The sequence below is a fragment of the Notamacropus eugenii genome, chromosome 5 (genome assembly GCF_028372415.1).
Source record: "Notamacropus eugenii isolate mMacEug1 chromosome 5, mMacEug1.pri_v2, whole genome shotgun sequence".
NCBI lineage: Eukaryota > Metazoa > Chordata > Mammalia > Diprotodontia > Macropodidae > Notamacropus > Notamacropus eugenii.
This window is the reverse complement of record NC_092876.1, coordinates 219,150,734-219,170,051: the sequence shown is the minus strand read 5'-3', so window position 1 is coordinate 219,170,051 and position 19,318 is coordinate 219,150,734. Positions and strand designations below refer to the sequence as shown.

Here is a 19,318-nt window from a genome sequence, read left to right as displayed (position 1 = left end):
AAAGCTGTGCGATTGGCTGCCTGGAGAGGCAGCTGGTTCTCCCTGCCTGGAAGTCTTCAACAGTGGTTGAGTTGCCTTTTACTGAACATGCTGTAGAGTGGCTTCCTTTTGTGTATGGATTACTTGGTCACTAAGGATTTTCCCACTCTCAATTTCTGTGTTCTGAGATTCATTTTTGTCTTAGTGTGATATTAACCTGTTTTTAGTCATACTTAGGAAAACTGTACCTTCTCAGATATACAAATTTGGAACAATTGAAGAGCAAATTTGTAAAGGACTGTAAGGGCTTCGGACATCATGAAGACTCATCTGCGTGAATTCAAATCTAGCCTCAGACACTCACTAGCTGTGTGACCCTGGGCAAGTCACTTAACTCTCTTTACCTCAGCCTCATCTGTAAAATGAGCTAGAGAATGAAATGGCGAATCACTCTAATGTCTTTGCCAAGAAAGCCCCAAAGAGTAGGAAATGACTTAACAACACCACCAGTGCAAACTGACAGTTTCAGTCAGTCAATAAAGATTTATTAAACATTTAACTATATGTCAGGCTCTGGGCTAAGCACTGGGCATACCAAAAAAAAAAAAAATGGTAAGACAGTTCCTGCTCTCAGGGAGCTCACAATCTAATGGTGGAAGGGAAAGGAAAGATAACAAAAATTTATTAAATACTTACTACTTGCCAAGTACTATTCTAAGTACTTTACAATATGGTTTCACTTGATTCTTACAACAACCCTGGGAGGTAAGTGCTATTATTATCCCTATTTTATAGTTGGGGAAATGGAAGCAGACAGAAATTCAATGACTTATCCAGGGTCACACAGCTAGTAAGTGTCTGAGGTCACATTTGAACTCAGTACTTTATGAGTCCAGGATGTGTGTGCTATCCACTGTACAACCTAGCTGCCCATGCAAACAGCTTCATTTTTTTTTTTAATCTATATATAGAGTATCAGACTGTGTAGGATGCCAAGTAGATGATGAAAATCCAAGTCTGACTTTAGAGGTAGTGAAAAAAAACAAAGAAATAAATATCCTAGAGTCACATATTGAGGAAAGAAGAAAGGTAGCCCAGAAGTACCAGTTCAAGTCACTTTCTAGTGTTTAGCTTGTACTTCATCCTTTTTCAAGTACTCAAAATACTTTAAATGGATCAGTGATCTCATCAAGGTGGGTATACCCCATAGAGATGTAAATTGCAGCCCATTCATATCTGTCCTGTGTGGAGGCTCTTCCCTTTGTGCTCTCTTCAAACCACTGATATTACTTTTGGAGGCATTAGTCTTTTTTTTAGCTGTTCAGCTCATTTTGGTTTTTTTCCCATTTTCAATATAATATTTTCCCCAATTACTTGTAATGAGACATTATTCTTAATTAAAGCCATAGCAGTTGCCATATTTAACCAGACATTTTTTACTCAGTTCAAGCCCATAACTAAACTTTCAAAATGATAATTATTCTATGCTATTATCTTCCTGGGTGAAATTTGGAGATGGCATTGGTAAAGAAAAGAGGCTTTAGCCTCCAGTTATTAATTCATTTGGAATAAATCCAAACAAAAGTTCAACAGTATAAGAACATACTGCATTTCTGAAGCAACAGAGTTCAAACATGTCCAAAATACTCTTTAAAAGAGCTATGGATTTGGAGAAACCAATTTTCTTCTTTAGGTCAACTAAACAAAAAAAATAAATTATTTTCATAATTTTATCTCCAAATCATGCTAGGTAAAAGTTTTACATTAATAATTCAAAATTGACTTTATGAATAACTATTGATTATATGATGTGATTACAAGAGCTCCTTCTCCAAAAAAAATATCCCTGCTATATTATATATCTGTCCAATACTTTGGAATCATGCTTATCAATGTTTTTCCACTGACTCCTAGGAGATTATTTGTCCTCTATAGATATGATAACTGAGACATGAGATGGTTAGGGTTGGTGTCTTTTCCCAGCATTTCAGAGAGCCTACAAAACTCCTCTTTAATGGTATAAAACATTCTAATGGAAATCCTTTACAAAAGCAATTTGACCAGCATTCACCCAGAAGGAAAAGTATTAAGGTACTTGCTCCTTGGGAGTTGGGTTTTATTTCAGAAACAAAGGCCCACATTTAGACACAAGGATTCTTTGTGCAGGGAAGGAGGGCACCGAACAATTCTAACCATTCCTTTCTCAAGATAGACTTTACTTTTCCTTTGTTACTTTTTTATTTATGGTTCTTAAGATCTCTAGCTAAGCTCTGATTCTTTGTTAATATGGACCACAGAGTTTGCAATCCAGCCATTAATTGGTTTCATACCCTGCATATTTTTTAAGCATTTTCTTCTGTTTAATAAAATATTTTGTTTGAAGGAGATGTCTTAAAATAGAAGTTGTCTTCAATTCACAGTAACATCTGCAAAGTGAATCACAGATGTTCACACCATTCATCCCAGCTTAGACACAAGGATATTATGCTTTGTTCTGTGGCTTAGTTTTCATTATAAATGAAAATACCTCATCACTTTTAGAAAATATTGTATAGCATAGATTTGGAGAAGCGATGTGAGACACTGCTGCCATAGTCAGGTGACAAATCTTGGTTAAGATGGCTATGGAGTATTTTTCCCAGAGAAATTTATGTGGCCATATTAGTCAGGTTCACTGGTGTCAGATAGTGGAACATGAGGCAAAGTCAGCAATAAGTGATCACTTTCTACTAACTAGCATATGCCACCAATTTGAAATGGATAAATAGAACCATAGAGAAAGGAAACCAATAAGATATCTTTTACTAAAAAAATAATAAAAACAAAAACAAACAATGACTTTAAACTGATTTAGTTGTTTCAGGTGCCTGGAAGTTTCAAGGAGCCAGAAAGAATTAATTTCTTCTTTAGGTTAACAGCTCTAATTCAGGTGAGGTCAGCACTCTCTGATAAATAGTGGTAGGTAACATTTCATGGTCCATGAGCATTTGGGTACCCTTTGGGATAAAACTGGGTTAAGCTACTTGGGAGGGCTCATCTATGGGGTAGATTTCTGGTGTAATGGAAAAACCACTAGATTTAGAGTCAGAACACAATACTGTCTCACAATACTTACCACTTAGACCAAGTCATTTAATGTCATTGAGTCTCAGTTTGCTCATCTATAAACAATTGGAATAAGGTTACTTGTACTGCCTCCCTCAATCTCCCAGAGTTACTGTGAGATTGAAATGAGATGATAGATGTAATGTACTTTGTCAACAATAAAATCCTATGTTTTCAGCTTTTATTCTTCTTATCAGCAAAAGTGACCTTTTCACTAGCAGATTTTCCACCTTTATGGAGCTGGAATACTTAGTCAATACCAATGTGAAGACCTTGTGAAATGACTAAGGAAGGAGTAAGAGTAGGTAGGACAAGGCAAATCCTACCATTAGGAAGGGTAGCCTAAGTTATATGAAGCAGCTGGACATATCACCCCAGCTGTATGTCCATGATACTTAATCTACTGATATGATACCTAACCTGTGGGAAATTGTCCCAAAAATTTGATTTTATGACACTCTTCCTCCATTTAAAGTTTTTTCTAATGAAAGTGAAATAATTCATTTTGTTTTGATATTTTTTAAAATCTCAGTTTCTCTTCTATGGTTTTTACAATATTAAATCTGCCATGGTGGATTTTGCTAGCAAGTTGCCCCAGTTGGAATTTGGTGCCAGTCATAAAAACATAAATCCTATGCAAACATTTTTGATTTTTTTTCCAGTAGTTGAAATGAAGTGTTCCCAAACTCCTCCACCATTATTACCATAAGTACTTTGTGCTTTATGGCTACCAAGAACACAAAGCTAGAGGCACTGTAAGAAGAGCTGACATTTATATAATGTTTTAAGATTTGCAGAGCTCTTTGCACAGAAACCTTCTATAGTAACGAGTACCATTATCCTCATTTTAGAAATAGGAAAACTGAGACTCAGAGAGGTTGTAACTTGCCCACTCATAAAGTTGCAAGAGCCAGACCTCAAACTTAGATCTTCTGATTATTAAAATTGGTGCTTATTCTGAGACATCAACGACAACACTGATGGTTACTGACTTTTGTCGTGGCTTTCTTAGAGAACCAGAGTAAGTAGAGAAAGTTTTTAAATTAATTTTTATTTTACTCTGAATCTAATGAACACCAAAGACAATGGGTACTTGCATATACATGATAGAGAAAAGGGATTGTATATGAAAATGTGTCTCTATCATCCACAAATTTGCTTTTTCATTTTCATTCACATCATGAGGTCAACCTGTAGCTTTCAAAACTCTCTTGCTTGTCTGACCTTCTTTGCAGTCTTTCTTCCGTTATTTTCTAATTTTAAAAAGTTGAAGCTATAACTGCCCAGGTAGATGAAGAAAATTTCTAGAGCTTCTGTTTGCAGAATATTTCAGAGTCTTTGAAACTTGTCAAATCCTGACGTAAATCAAAACCATGAGTCTTTAACTGAGGTAGCTGGGTGGCAAATCTGCCACACTGGAAGTTCCCAACCAGTGGAGTTCCTTGAAAAAGTTTTTACAGTGTTAGAAGGAGAGGGGGAGAAGACAGCATGAGGTAGTAAGGTCTCATCATGACTCTAGTGGCCCATGCATGGCAATACAGGCAAAGAAAGCCACCTCATTCTGGCTGTTTGACCTTTGTGCAATGAATCCCAATGTAAGGGGGAAAGGACACTAGAAGCTGAAGTTCAGCTTAAGTCAGGCTCCTCCACAAAGTAAAATCCCTGGGGAAGAGGGAGAACCTAAGGTATGGCTCTGTTCAATCTAATCAAGAGTAAATATCTTAAGAATAAGAATGTAAGGACGTTATTGACATTCTGACATTACAAGGATCATTTTAAGAAGTCATATAGTACATTTGGTATTAACAATTTCCATCTTTATGGTAATAATTATAGTAACAATTTTCTGTCAAAACATATGCTCATAAATTCATAAGTTTAGAAGAGAAAGGAACCTCAGAGACCATGTAGGCCAACCCATTTCACTGCTGAGGTCTTGAGAGGTTGAGTTACTTGCCCAAGGTCACACAGGTAATAAGTGTATTAGAGGAGAAAGAAATAATGCCTTAAAAATAAATTTTGTTCAAAGTGCTTCCTAGTGGAAATACCAAAGGATCCAAGGTATCTGAAGACCTGGGAGAATGCTCAGAATTTCTGTGCCGAAGAGGATGCAACACTTGCCTCCATTCAAAATGAAGTAGAGCAAGGTATTGCATTGAAAGTTTAATTTTACCAAATTAGCTATTGTTTGTCTTTTACACATTTACTTTAGTATAGTTACTTCTCTGTGTATATGTTCCTCTTCCTCAATTAAAAAAAAAAGGGGAATTTAAACTCCTTTAGGGCAAGAGTTATTTTGGGTTTTGTGCATCCCCAGTGCCTAGCAAACACTAGGTGTTTAATAAATACTCTTTGAATAAATGAATATTTGAATATCCTCAGTGTTGTTCTAAAAATAATAATCTCATTCAAGGTGAAAGTTATAAGTGCATCACCAGGACTGTATAAATATTCATTGTTCTAAGCAATGATCATTCGGATGGAATTTAAAAAGGCTAGGGTAGTATATGCATGACAATAAGCTGTTTGTGTTGCATTCTTTTTATCCTCTTGAGAATAGTGTGCAAAGTAAGGGAATATGTGTGATCAGTTTCCTAAATGGCAAAAAATGTAATATATTGTTGGCACAATGAATTTTCCCTAGGCCATTTAAAGATTTCTCTTCCCAGGATGATTTGGGTTTTTGCCAGCTGTGCATTATAATTTAAGTATAGTAGAGGGATTATTTTTTTTTTCAGTAAAACAGTCATTACATGAACATGCTAAAATTGTTTTGTTAAATGTGTGATAAAACCCCAGACCTGGCCAGCTAATGTCAGCGAACAATGACATGAAATAGGAGAAAAAATTCATTACCTTAAATAAGGACGATGGATCAAACTCCTACTGCTGATTTGTAATTAAGTTTCCCCTTTATTTAAACGTAGTAATCATGGCTACAAACAGGAATATGTGATTACCCAAATGGTTTCTATGATATTAATGCTAGTAATGTATTCTTGTTTTTGCAGCTTTCATTACAATGAATCTTTTTGGACAGAAGGCTAATGTTTGGATAGGCTTGCAGAGTGATGATTATGAAAAATGGCTAAATGGAGAGCCTGTAATATATTCTAACTGGTCTCCAGTTGAGATAATAAATGTAAGTTGTAAGATATAGTTTTCAGAAGTCGTTTAACAAATGATCTTGTTGAACAAGAAAACTGTAGTCAAAATTATCAGGTTTTCTGTGATACCCAAAGTAATTTTTATCAGTCTTTTATTAGTACTTTTATTTTTTAACAAATTAATTTAATGTTACTTCATGAATATGTTGATCTAATTATCCCTGTTATCATATTTTACTTTGTGGTGAATTCAATGATTATGTGAAAAATTGATTAACTAATAGCACATGAATTTTATAGTATTTGTATTTTAATCAGGTACAAGGTGTGTTCTATCCTGGATTTTCCAAGGCCCACTGTGATTTTTTTTTTTAATCATTGATAACTTTTTTTTTTAAGAGTAAGAACCATAACTCTACAAATGTTCAAGAACAAGTTCCGCTCTGTGCTTTGTTATCAAGTAACCCTAATTTTCATTTTACTGGAAAATGGTATTTAGAAGATTGTAGGAAAAAAAGTTTTGGATTTGTCTGTGAAAAAACACAAGGTAAGGAACCTTTTTATCCTTTTCATTGGTAAACAGTACAGTTGATCTTCTTTCTCATATTTAATATAGCCATGCCCTACATGCCTTACCATACAACTTCTTTCCAGTGAACTCCCAAGTGCAGCAGAGTTGATAATAAAGCCTTTACACTTACTTAAATGGTATAAGAAAACTTCGCTGCATGGCCTTGGACTAAGTTCTCTATTTAGGTGAAAAGAAACACATGCACAAGAAAAAACAACAGCAGGTTGCATTGGCTCCCATATCCATCTGTTCTAAATGGTCCCTGGGTCCAAACCTGGCATAGAACACACCATTTTTCATTCTAGGAGTCAACACCACTGAAAGACGTCATGGGGGTTCAAAGACAGAGAAATTAGACCTGCAGAGCTCCAAAGATCTATTTGTTAGTCGTGCCCGTGAGCTCCAGCCTATTCATGTGGAGTGTGAGAAGAACTTTTTGTGTCTGTCCTCTGTCCACAACCATGGCATTGAAGAAGGGAATGACGATGAGCTCTCAAACTTGAACAGACTATCTTGCATCCTAATTAGTGATCACAATTATCTTCATTCTACATCAGCTACTTTGTATAGTACTTTGCGAACTTGAAAGCACTAACATTATTATATTTTCACTTACTATTGCATTTAAGTGATATGTTGAGAGATAGTGAACTACTAATGAAAATAATCTGGGAGGAAATCTTTTAGTTTTCATGCTTATCATGTAATCATAATATAGATCAATAAAATTCTGAAACAGAATATTAGCTCCATTGGACTATAGCCAATTGAATTGTAGTATACAGAGATGGAAGAGACCTTAACATTCATCTAGTCAAGCCTTCTCCTTTTACAAATAAGGAAATTGAGGCTAGTTGAGGTAAACTGGCTTGCTCAATGTCATACAGCTGTTGAGTAGCAGAATTGAGATTTTAACCTAGTTCCTTTAACTCCAAATTCAAGATTCTTTTCCAAATTTCAAGATTTCCCCTGAAGGGGGAGTATTGAGGAAGGGACTCAGGAGGTTATCCAGGAGAATCCCCTAAGAATTTTAGAGTTATCGATTCCATGTCAAAATTATGGGCATATTCTCTCCTTAAACATCATTCCTCTTCTGTCACAATTTCAAACTAACTTGATTTGAGAGCTTTGTATTCAGTCATTTCAGTTTCATTCAGTCATTTATATTCAACTTCATCTTATTTGATTCAGTCCAGCATCCTAGGCTAGTGATAGCTTTGGGAATTCTCACCCAGTCTTTCACCTTATTATCTGATACCTGTCAGTTTTGTGTCATCTGCAAATTTGATCATCATGTCATTTATGTGACTCATCTAAATCATTAATAAAAATGCCTAACAACACAGTGCCAACGACAGGTCCCTAGAACTCTCCAACAGAAACCTCCATTCAAGTTGATATTGAAACATCAATGATTCCTCTCAGGATTCAGTTATACAACTACTTAATTATACTATTATTTGTCTTAATTCTGTCTTTTACACTAGGAAAGCATAGTCTTTTAAAATTAGGATTATGTTCTAGATCTATAGTTTCATTGTTAATTAGGACCTTATGAATAAGGAGACTACCTCAAGCAGGGCACGTCCACACATCTGCAACATATAGTCTGAGAATTTGCCCAGACTACTGAGATGATAAGTGATTTACCCGGAGTCACACAATCAGTGTATGTCAGAGGCAGAACTGAGCTCTCTACTGTCTCTCACTGGCTTTGCTAAAATCTAGGTCAACCATTCTCAAATGTTTTTATATCAAGACCCTTTCACATTTTTTAAAAGTAGTGAGGATTCCTCCCCAAAGAGCTTTGGTTTACGTGGGCTGTGTCTTAAAACATCTTAGTATCATTGTAAAAATAGTTTTGACTTCACAAATTCCCTGAAAGGGTCTCAGGAACCTTTAGGAACTCCCAGATCACACTTTGAGAAGCACTGATGTAGGTAAACTATATCTGTGATATTCCCCTGACCAGGCTAGTAACCTATTAAAAAAATGAAGATAATCAAGCATGTTTTTGCTGAGGCCATGATGATTTTATTTTCTCATGGATTTTTATTTATTCTGTTAAATATTTTCTACTCACATGGAAAAAATTTTGCAACATTCTTCTTTTTAAATTTTGAACTATAGATTCTCTCAATTGGATATTGTTTATACACTTGAAATCATACAAAACATATTTTCATATTAGCCATGTTGCAAAACGGAACACAGACCAAAAAAATGAAAAAGAAAGAAAACCTTTAAGAGTATGCTTCAATCTGCTTTCACATTCCCTCAGTTCTCTCTCTGGAGGTGGAAAGAATTTTTCATCATGAATCCTTTGGAATTGTCTTGGATCATTGTTTTGATCAGAGTAGCTAAGTTTTTCACAGCTGATCACACATTGCTGTTAATGTGTACTTTATTTTTATCAGTTCATATAAGTCTTCCCAGGTTTTTCTGAAACCATGTTGCTCATCATTTCTTATAGTACAATCATATGCCACAACTTGTTCAGCCATTCCCCAATTGATGAGCATCCCCTCAATTTCCAATTCTTTGCTGCAAAGAGTCACTATAAAAATTTTTGTAGATGTAGGTCCTTTTCCTTTTTCTTTGATCTTTTTTTGGGATACAGACCCAGTAGTAGTATTGCTGATTCAAATGGTATGCCCAGTTTTATAGCCCATAGTTCCAAATGTTATTCAGAATGGCTAGACTAGTTTAGAACTCCACTAACAGTGTATTAGTATCCCAGTTTTTCTACAACCATCCACATGCTGACTCTTTATAATCAATTATTCTCTCTAGATCACAGAATAATAGAATTTCAAAGTTGAAAGGGACTCTGTGTATATATAGTCTGTAGTTTGTCCTTCATTCTCAAAGAGGACCATGACATCAGGAAGATGATGACATGACTTGCAATTGACTTTGACTTGAGTGAGGGAGGGCTGTGTAAAGTCACTGGCCTCACTTTCTCCTCCTGAGCCATTTGAGTCTAGTGACCAGATATTGATCAGGACTACTGAAGATGGTCCAGGATGCAGTAGAAGACCTTGGCCCTTTTAAGCTAAGATCTTTTCAGGTTCTCATTTTGAGTGAGTCAATGCCCAAATAGACCTCTTTAAGAAGTGAGTTCAGGAATGGCCACCTTAATCAAAAAAGAAAAAAATCGAATTGTGAAGGGAAGACCCTCAGGGTTGCTGACCAGAAGAGAAATAGTCTACTGTATACCCGAAAGTATTTCCTGCTTTACATAAATTTTCCTATGTTTCTCTGAACTTGTTTTCAGTTTTTACAGAATAATATTACATTGCATTTATATACCATATAGCAATTTTTGCAACCATTTCTCATTTCTAGTTTTTTGCTACCACAGATAGTGTTATTAATAACCTCATTTTCAGTGAACCCAAAGAATTCACCATTTGACAATAATTGCTGAGAAAACTGGAAAACAATCTGGCAGAAATTAGATTTAGACCAAATCCTCTTACTACATACCAAAATGAGCTCCAAATGGATATTTGACTTAGATATGAAAGGCCACACCATAAATAAATTAGGAGAGCATGGAACAAATTATTTCTCAAGTCTATTAACAAGAAAAGAGTTCATGATCATACAAGAACAGACAGTTTTCTAAGGGAGAAATCAGAGCTATCAAAAAAAGTACCATTCACTTATAATTAGATAAATGCAAATTAAAGCTACTCTTAGGCTCCACCTCACTCCCATTGAATTTGCAAATGTTGAAGGGAAAAATAGGCACATTAATGTAATGTCATTAAAGCTGTGACTTAGTAGAGTCTTTCTGGAATCTGAAGCATTTGCTAAAGACATCAAACTATCCCAAGGGGCTAATAGGCTACAAAATAAAGAAAAGATGTGTTTTCTCTTCAGTTACAGCCCAAAAAGCTTTTAGAAGGTATTGAACATGAGCCAGAATGGATTAATAGATAAAGGATGAACTTGTATTCCAGAAGATCTACTTTCAAATTCTGCCTCAGATACTTACTAGATTTTTGACACTGAACAAGTCACTTAGTCTCTCAATGCCTCAGTTTCCTCATCTGTAAAAAAAAAAAAAGGAGTGGAGATGGCAGGGGTATTTGGTCTTAATGACTGCTAACGTCCCTTCTAAATCCACGATCCTTTAATTCTGCTTTGTTGAGGACTTGAATTATACTACAAGAACTCCATATGATTTCTAAATTCCTTCATCCAAAATCAGAGTTAGAGCTGGGAGGGGACTTTAGAAGCCATTTTACAAGTGGGGACCAAAGGTTGAAAGATTAAGGACCTTTCTTACCTAGGATTATACAGATTAGGTAAGTGTCTAAGACAGGATTTGAGCTCAGGTCTTCCTGACTTCGGGTCCAGCACTGTAAAAAAGGCAAATTTACATATTTTTTAAAAGCACTGTACAGTGGGAATTGTTTAAATAGGCTACCCACAATTCCACCAAGTAGTGATTTTGTTACTGGTCTTCAAAAACAGAAAATTTGCCAGAAAATTTCAGCATTTATCCTGAAGATTCAATGGGCAACTATTAAAGTTCTGTCACATATCCACTACCTAGTATCATCGATTCCTAAGACATGCTAGAAATGAAATAATCAATTCTAGTATGATAAAAAGAATTCTGGAATAGATGAATCAAAGGATCTAGTTTTTAGCCCTGGCTTTGCCACTAACTAGTAATGTAAGTCATTTCTCCCCTTTGGTGACCTAACATGGCATTTTTGTTATTGTTACAGATCCTTCTGGACATAATATAAATGCATCCAATATGTATCCAATTCCAGAAACCTTAGAATATGGAAACAAAACTTATAAAATAATTAGCGCCAATATGACTTGGCATGCTGCTTTAACAGCCTGTATGGAGAGTGGAGCAGAATTGGTCAGTATTACAGACCAGTTTCACCAATCCTTCCTCACCATCATCATCAACAGACTAGGACATGCCCACTGGATTGGACTCTTTACCTCAGACGTAGGTGCAATCGTTTTAGGTTTATTTTTACATAAATGTTGAGTGGGGTGGCAAAATGGTCATGGGAAAAGAGCTGGACTTAGGAAACCTGGCCATGAATCTCAACTCTGACACTGACTCTCAGTATAACCATAAGCAAGTCACTCAGTCTCACTGAGACTCAAATATTTTTTGTACTTTCTGACTCATAGAGTTGTGAGGAAAATGCTAATAAGACTAAAGAGCTATATAAAGGTGCATTATTTTTAACTCACCTGCTTACTTGATGTGACCAGAAGAATTTAGTAATACTTACCTCATGTTAGTGAATTAGCCCACCTATGTACTCAGTTTTACAGTCTCCTATCATGATCCCTTTTGATGAGCTGGAGGCCTAATTTGATTATTCTCTTTAGCACTTATCAAGTACTTAGCATAGTACCTGGCACATAGTAGAAACTGAAGTGTTTACTGACTGACAGACTAGCATCATAATTTTCTTTTTTTAAAATATTTATTTTTCGTTTTCAACATTTACTGTTATAAAATTTTGAGTTCTAAATTCCCCCCCTTCCTCCTCTTCCTTCTTCCCAAGATGGCAAGCAATCTGATATAGGCTATATACGTACAGTCATATTAAACATATTTCCGTATTAGTCATGTTGGATATAATAACAACAATAACTACTGAGATATAACTTGTAGGTGCTGTGGTCCTGTGACTTGGAGACAGTTTTGATTGTTTATTGGAAAATTGCAGATATACCAGGATACAGAAGGGGATATGTCTTTTTATTCTCAGGTTTTCATCCTGTCATCCCTTAATAGAGGGGTAGAAGTAGAAATAGGGATATTAGGTCTGGAGTTTAGCTGTGTGATATGCAGTTTGGAAGGGATCTTTACTTAGAAAGTCATTATCATCCAAAGCAGGGATCTGCAATATCTCAGCTAGGAACTTTTAATTCAGGAGTACTTAACCTGGGGTCTGGGAATCTTTTTTTTTTTAACATTTTATTTTTAACATTTTTTTAACATTTTTAGTTTAATATAATTAATTTTTTTAACCCTATATATTTTTGTAATACATTTCCCCAGATAGCCAAAGGGGGTTCAAGACATGCAAAAAATATTAAAATCACCTATTCTAAATAAATTTTCCTCTGTAGAATGGTCTTAATTTCGAGTGGTCAGATGGTACCAAGCCATACTTCACTTACTGGGAAGATGAAGCGTCATCAGCTGTGGGTGCATGTACATTTGTGGCTCTTAATGGACGTTGGAGGCGTACAGACTGTGAAACACCTCTGCAAGGAGCAATCTGTCATGTGCCAAAGGGTAGGATCATACCTGGTCAAACTCATATGGTAGAAAGTTTGCCATTTATTTTATTCAACTCAAATTTATTCACTAATACTTAAAAGATAGTCTTATACAGATCCAGTCCATTGAAGGTGGACATCTTCCTAAAAATTAGGATGTGTTTTTTATTATAGACCAGATTCTACCACTAGTACACTGTGTAGCCTTGTGCAAGTCTTGGTGGACCTCAGCCTTCACATCTGGAAAATGAGGAGACTGGTCCAGATCAAGGGTGGGGAACCTGCAGAGGGCCACATGTGTCCCTCTAGGTCCTCGGGTGCAACCTTTTGATTGAGTCCCAATTTTACAGAACAAATCCGTTTATTAAGGGAATTTGTTCTGTGAAGTTTGGATTCCGGGCTGCACTTGAGGACCTAGAAGGCTACAAGGGGCCCTGAGGCCATAGGTTCCCCACCCCTGGTCTAGATGATCTATAAGATGTCTTCTAGGTCTGGTGTTCTATGACTCTGAGATTGATAGCTATTGTGTTATGTATGAGATGTGGGCTGGGAGTTGCAGCTAACAAATGCAAATTGATCCTCACAAAGGTCCCATTACTCCAGTACTCCAACAGTCCTTACTTAGGACTGGTAGTTGTCAACACTCAATTAATCTCAAGTAAAGGGCTGCTGAAGGGAATGTAAAGAACCACTCTTGTTAGGGTTGGCCTTGTGCTACCTTTAATATTCTTAGCTGATTATTGTATTCAAATGCTCCATAAAGAGTTCTTAGTCTGTGAAAAACGCATTGGAAAAAAATCTGTGAAAACAAGAATAAATATACACGCTATTTATCCCTTTGTTAAGAGACAATGAAGACAACAGTCATTTAATAGGCAAATTGTTAGGCTGAGAGCAGAAGGGTAAAGGCAAATACAACCTACTAATCTGCAGATCATTAATGGACCTTAGCCAACTGATGGGCATTTACTGTGAGAGATATACAAGGACTTTATGAGTCCTTATGGACTTTTATAAAATGTGATAGCTTGGGTTACAGATAGAGTAGAAATACTTTGTCATTTAAAAACTCAAATTGGTAAACATTGAGAACAACTGCATTACAAACTTTGGCATAATCTTGTGTTAAATGGAAAATGATGACTCTAGACAAAGAACCCAAACCCTCTCCTGGGATTAGCAGAATTTAGCCACTTCAGCTCCTTAGACGGTGTTGTCCTTTAAGATAGGAATGGTGTTTGTTTTCTTGCTAGTTCCCAGAACCTCTAGCACATAGCACAATGAATATTAATTGCTTAGGATCATCACTCATTACCATACCATTCACAGATTGTTTCTATCAGACCTGCTGTATAAATTACTCAAGGTACTAGACTAGAAGGAAGGAAACCTGTGTTCTCATCCAAGGTCTAACAGTAACTCAATGAAGTTGGATATGAGGCATGCCCTTTCACCACTTTGAGGTTGTTTCTACATCTATAACCTAAAGGATTTGGGCTAAATGATCTCTAAAATCCCTTCTAACTCCATAGGTGTATGTTCTAACCTAAGTTTTTAACATTTAAAAATGAAAAGGCTTACATTCAAAATTTGAACTTTAAGAAACAATGTATGAATATAGCTATATGCACATAGCATACATATAAATATATAGAAGGACACAGTATAGTTCGGTGAAGAGAAAGCTGACCGCCCAACCAGGAAGATTTCAAATCCTCGCTCTAACCAGGAGCAAGTCATTTATTCTTGCGTTGCTCTGGACCACATAGGTGCCAGCCTGATTGGTTGAGGAAATTTCCTCATCCAGGGAGTTCCCTAAAAATCATCGATGCAGTTCCTATCTTGGTATTTCCTTATATTAGTTATTTCTTCTTATTGACAGGAGCCATATTTGCTATTTATTTCTATTTCTTTCATGACTAACTAGAACTGTGTTGTGTACACACAGTGAATGTCCAGTAAATATTACCTGGCTTACTGGACATCCATTACTCTAGTGATGCAGAAAATAGAAATAGCTGATGGGATCCCTGTCTGTCTTATATGTGACCAAGATTTGGGCTCATGCTTTGAATGAGAGCCAAGTAACTGTACTATCCAATAAGTGTTTAGTATGCCTTCTTCACTGTAAATGAAATAAAATAAATGGATACTTTTACAATTTACCTCATCAGGAAAACTTTTCCCTTTCTTAATTTTTAGGAAAGTTTTTTAAAAATCAACTTCTTAGGACACCAGAATACCATGTACTTATATTCCGTCCTGAATTATCCTAATATAATGTCTCAAAATACTGTGCATTATATGACTTCAAATAAATAGCAGAATTGGAGATAGATAGATAGATAGATAGATAGATAGATAGATAGATAGATAGATAGATAGATAGATAGATGGATGGATGGATGGATGGATGGATGGATGGATGGATGGATGGATTTCTTGAATGGGTCCGTTTTTAAGTAGATGCACTTCTCTCAGCATCAGTTTCCCATTTTTAAAATGATCCTCGTCAACTAGAAGTTTGTGATCCTATAGTCCCAAGATAATGCTCATGTTCCCTCTTCTCCTTCCTCTTCCCCATCCATCCAAACTCCAGCAAGTTTGTAAACTAACTTACACATAAGTTCTTAGTAGCTGATGACAGCCTTAGGTGTCCCTTTTCTTCCAATGGTATTTGAATTTTAAATAAGGAGAAGATGGTAGTAGATGGAAGATATTGCTTTATTTAGAAGAAAGAAATTCCTAATGTCTCAGAAAATGAGTATTTCTCATTCTCTTCAGTAACTTCCAAATCATATCACTTAGCAAACAGGATTGTGGGTTTATGATTATCCCTGTGCCTGCTAATTTTTGATGAAGTTTGTCTCATATGAAAGAAAATTAGATAGCATCTAGTAAACTAGATTTATAGAAGTTTCACTGACATAAAACAAAACTCTCTATAATTAATAGATGGTTCAAGAGTTGACATGGCTAAGACATTTGTTATTCTATAACCAACCTGGGAGAGCTCCTTTTCAGTCTTAGCTAGGATGGGTCTTGGACAACAGATTCACCAGCCATCATTAGACTCGTGTTTGAAACCTTTCTGTAGCAGGACATGCCAGCAATTGCACAGGACAGCCGGAGCCATCAAGAATTGAAGATTATTTTCATGCCATGAGGAGACATTTAGAGTAGGGCTTCAAAGAATTTATTTCAAATAAGCAAAATAATTTGCTTCCAGGGAATACTTTAAGATCAAGTCCAAATAGTGAGATTTTTTTGATTGGTGCGTGTGTGTGTGTGTGTGTGCGCACACGCATCTCATGTATATTTGGATATTGTCTTAGAAGGAATTCTAAGTGAGAAAGATGAACGCAAAGAGAAAGAGATATTATTAGGGGAACTGTTTCCAAGATGGAGAATGGTGCATATGAGTCACAAGCTTAAAAATGTTGAGCCATCAGTTACACATGCATATTGATTCAATTGCTATGGCACACTAAAGATTTCCTAAATAAATAAAATATTTTTAAATTCATGAAAGATCTCTCTCCTCTCATAAAAGACACTTCCATCAAATTATGTGTTATTTATGGTGTCCTGCAGCAGACAAATTGTTGCAGCTTTATAGTGGAATAATTCAAGATAAGAAGTAATTTAAAATTTTTAAAAAGTCTCTAGGGCAGGGGAGGGGGGAAGGGAAGAAAAAAAGAAATTTACATGATAATTTTGTTATATAATTTTAAAGGAATAGTAAGTTGTGTATAGTAGGTTTGCAGTTTCATATGCAATCATCTTGTTTATTGTACTGTTACAGAAATGCTTGTTTTATTTCATACATTAAAAATAAAATGTAAAATTTTTTAAATTACTTTCCAGATTTCTTTAAAATCTTTCCAGAGAATCAGTGGTTTGTATAACAAATTCCTAAAAATGTACACATCATAGTTTAGTCTTGTCCAGAGGTTGGCAAACTACAACTCATGGGCCAAATGTAATTTGCTCCCTGTTTTTATATGGTCTCATGAGATAAGAATGACTTTTACATTGTAAATAAAGTTTTATTAAAAAATTATATAAAAATTATGTTAAAAATGCAAAAATCAATCAGATAACTGGTATACAAAAACAGATAGTGGGTCTGATTTGACACTTTGACACTGATCAATACATTCTATCATTGTTGGTTTTCTCCTTTATATAAAAGATATTTGATTACATTGTACCCATTATAGGCTTATGGGCAGCAAGGTAGAATTTTGGGATCAATAGTTTTCCACACTGTTGATAGCACCTTTGATATACCAAGCAACATTAGTAAAGTGCCAGTACCTAACACAATATGCCAACCTATAGAGCTTCTCCTGTCAACAGGACATTTGAAAAAGAGTCATCTCCCAAAGATCAGCGGGACTATGTCCACATGAGTATACATTAATGGAACCACATTCTTTTTACGTATAGGTTGTTACTTCTGTTGAAAAGGCTATATAAACTAGCTATAGTTTTATAATTACCTGCACTGAAAGATATCTTTTGCATGTAATTACTATGAAAATTTCACTAGATTTCGGTCATTTACATATTTTTAAATCAATAAATATATTAAATCACTACCCCCAAAATCTTACTTGTTTTCTTGTTCACAGAAACAAAACAATTAGAATATCCAAAGTTATGCAAAGAAACATCTATTCCCTGGATAAAATTTGAAAATAATTGCTACAGTTTTTCAACAGTCATAAACAGTACAAGTTTTGCTGCTGCACAGGAGTTTTGTAAAAAGGAAGGTAATTACTTGATGATAATAAGCTTTCTCTGTTTTTTGTAGCATCTCAGTGAACAATATAATGTCCTTGGTTTATTTTGAAACTGTGTCTACAGGCAGCAAAAGCCAATTGACAAGCTATAGTCCATTAAAGATATAATTTTAAAATGTAATTCATTTGTCATTTGGGGAATAACTCATGAAAATCATTCAGCATGGAATTTTTAAATCTAAAATGAATTGCAGTTTTAGAGGTCAAACTTTCCCTTTTTATGTATTCAAACTATAATCTTTAAAGTTACCTAAAATCAATATTCAAAGCTTTTGAAAGGTACAGTATTACATTTTGTACCTTTAAATAGATGATATAGTTTGAATTCAAAAAATTTGTTTTTCAACTCCAAATTGTTCAACAGCATGATTTTTCAGGAGCACTAAATTAAGGAACAGGAGAAAAATAACACTATTCTGTGCCTGGGACAGGTATTTGGCTAATATATTAAGCACCAACTGTGTGCCAGGACTGTGTTAAACACTGGATATATAGACAATCATATGGATGGGAAATGCCCTTGTGTATGAACATGACTGATTGCTGTTTGGATGTTTGTGTTTCCTCTACAGGAGCTAATCTTTTAACAATTAAGGATGAGGCTGAAAATGCATATCTTCTAAAAGAACTCTATGCTTTTAGTTCTTCCATCCCAATGGTCTGGTTGAATGCTCAATTTGATAATAACAGTAAGTGACTGGAAGAGAAAAGAAAAGAGGTTAAATGGTAACACACCACCATTAGTCTAAAGATAATGGCTACTGGGAACTAGAAACTTTTATCTGGGCCACTCTCTTTCCTTAAAGATAGGCTTTTCTAACTCTTCTCCATGAGCTTTGACCCTTTGCATTGACCCAATCAGAATACGAACATTTAGACAAGTTCATAGTATTACTTTTGAGCACGAGGACATTTTGAAGTTATGTTTATATCCGACCTGTGTGACTTCTTCCAGACTCTGTGACTCCACTTAAAACACTTTTCTGTTATACTATAGGGGTGGCCACTTCATATGTACAATTTAATGTTGTTACAATACTTTGTAAAATCAAGGGAGTGATCCATTAAAACCAAATGCAACTTAATATTTTCCATTCCAAATTCAGCTTGCTAAAGACTAACATAATTTATTTTGCTTAATGTTCATAGAATATTAGTTAATTATTCAGTATTTTCCCATAGGTAACACCATCACATGGTTTGATGGTAGTCCTACTGAACATTCAAATTGGGGCATAAGAGAGCCAGAACTCAGTCTTCTTAAGGCTGATCTTTGTTTCACACTGAGGACCACTGATGGTGTGTGGCAGCTATTTCCTTGTGGAGAGAAAAATGGATTTATATGTAAGATGGAGACAGGTAGGTGTACCTATAACCATGAAGTCCAAGGTTGATTCTTGTGCCTTTCCTCTGTTTGTCTTCCTTTCGTCCTGCATATGTCATGTTCGTTTACAGCTGTTTGCTCA

General features: G+C 35.5%; 1 protein-coding gene across 2 annotated transcripts in view; it reads left to right on the top strand.

The window, feature by feature from the left end:
• Positions 1-19,318, top strand: part of PLA2R1 (phospholipase A2 receptor 1) — a 145,422-nt gene that overhangs the window by 119,278 nt on the left and 6,826 nt on the right. For both annotated transcript variants that reach the window (XM_072612131.1, XM_072612130.1), the window contains 8 exons: positions 5,114-5,231; positions 6,096-6,226; positions 6,591-6,738; positions 11,508-11,746; positions 12,892-13,060; positions 17,682-17,822; positions 18,425-18,541; positions 19,035-19,211. In XM_072612131.1, the coding sequence (XP_072468232.1) occupies positions 5,114-5,231; positions 6,096-6,226; positions 6,591-6,738; positions 11,508-11,746; positions 12,892-13,060; positions 17,682-17,822; positions 18,425-18,541; positions 19,035-19,211 (1,240 nt within the window). The remainder of the gene's footprint in view (positions 1-5,113; positions 5,232-6,095; positions 6,227-6,590; positions 6,739-11,507; positions 11,747-12,891; positions 13,061-17,681; positions 17,823-18,424; positions 18,542-19,034; positions 19,212-19,318) is intronic.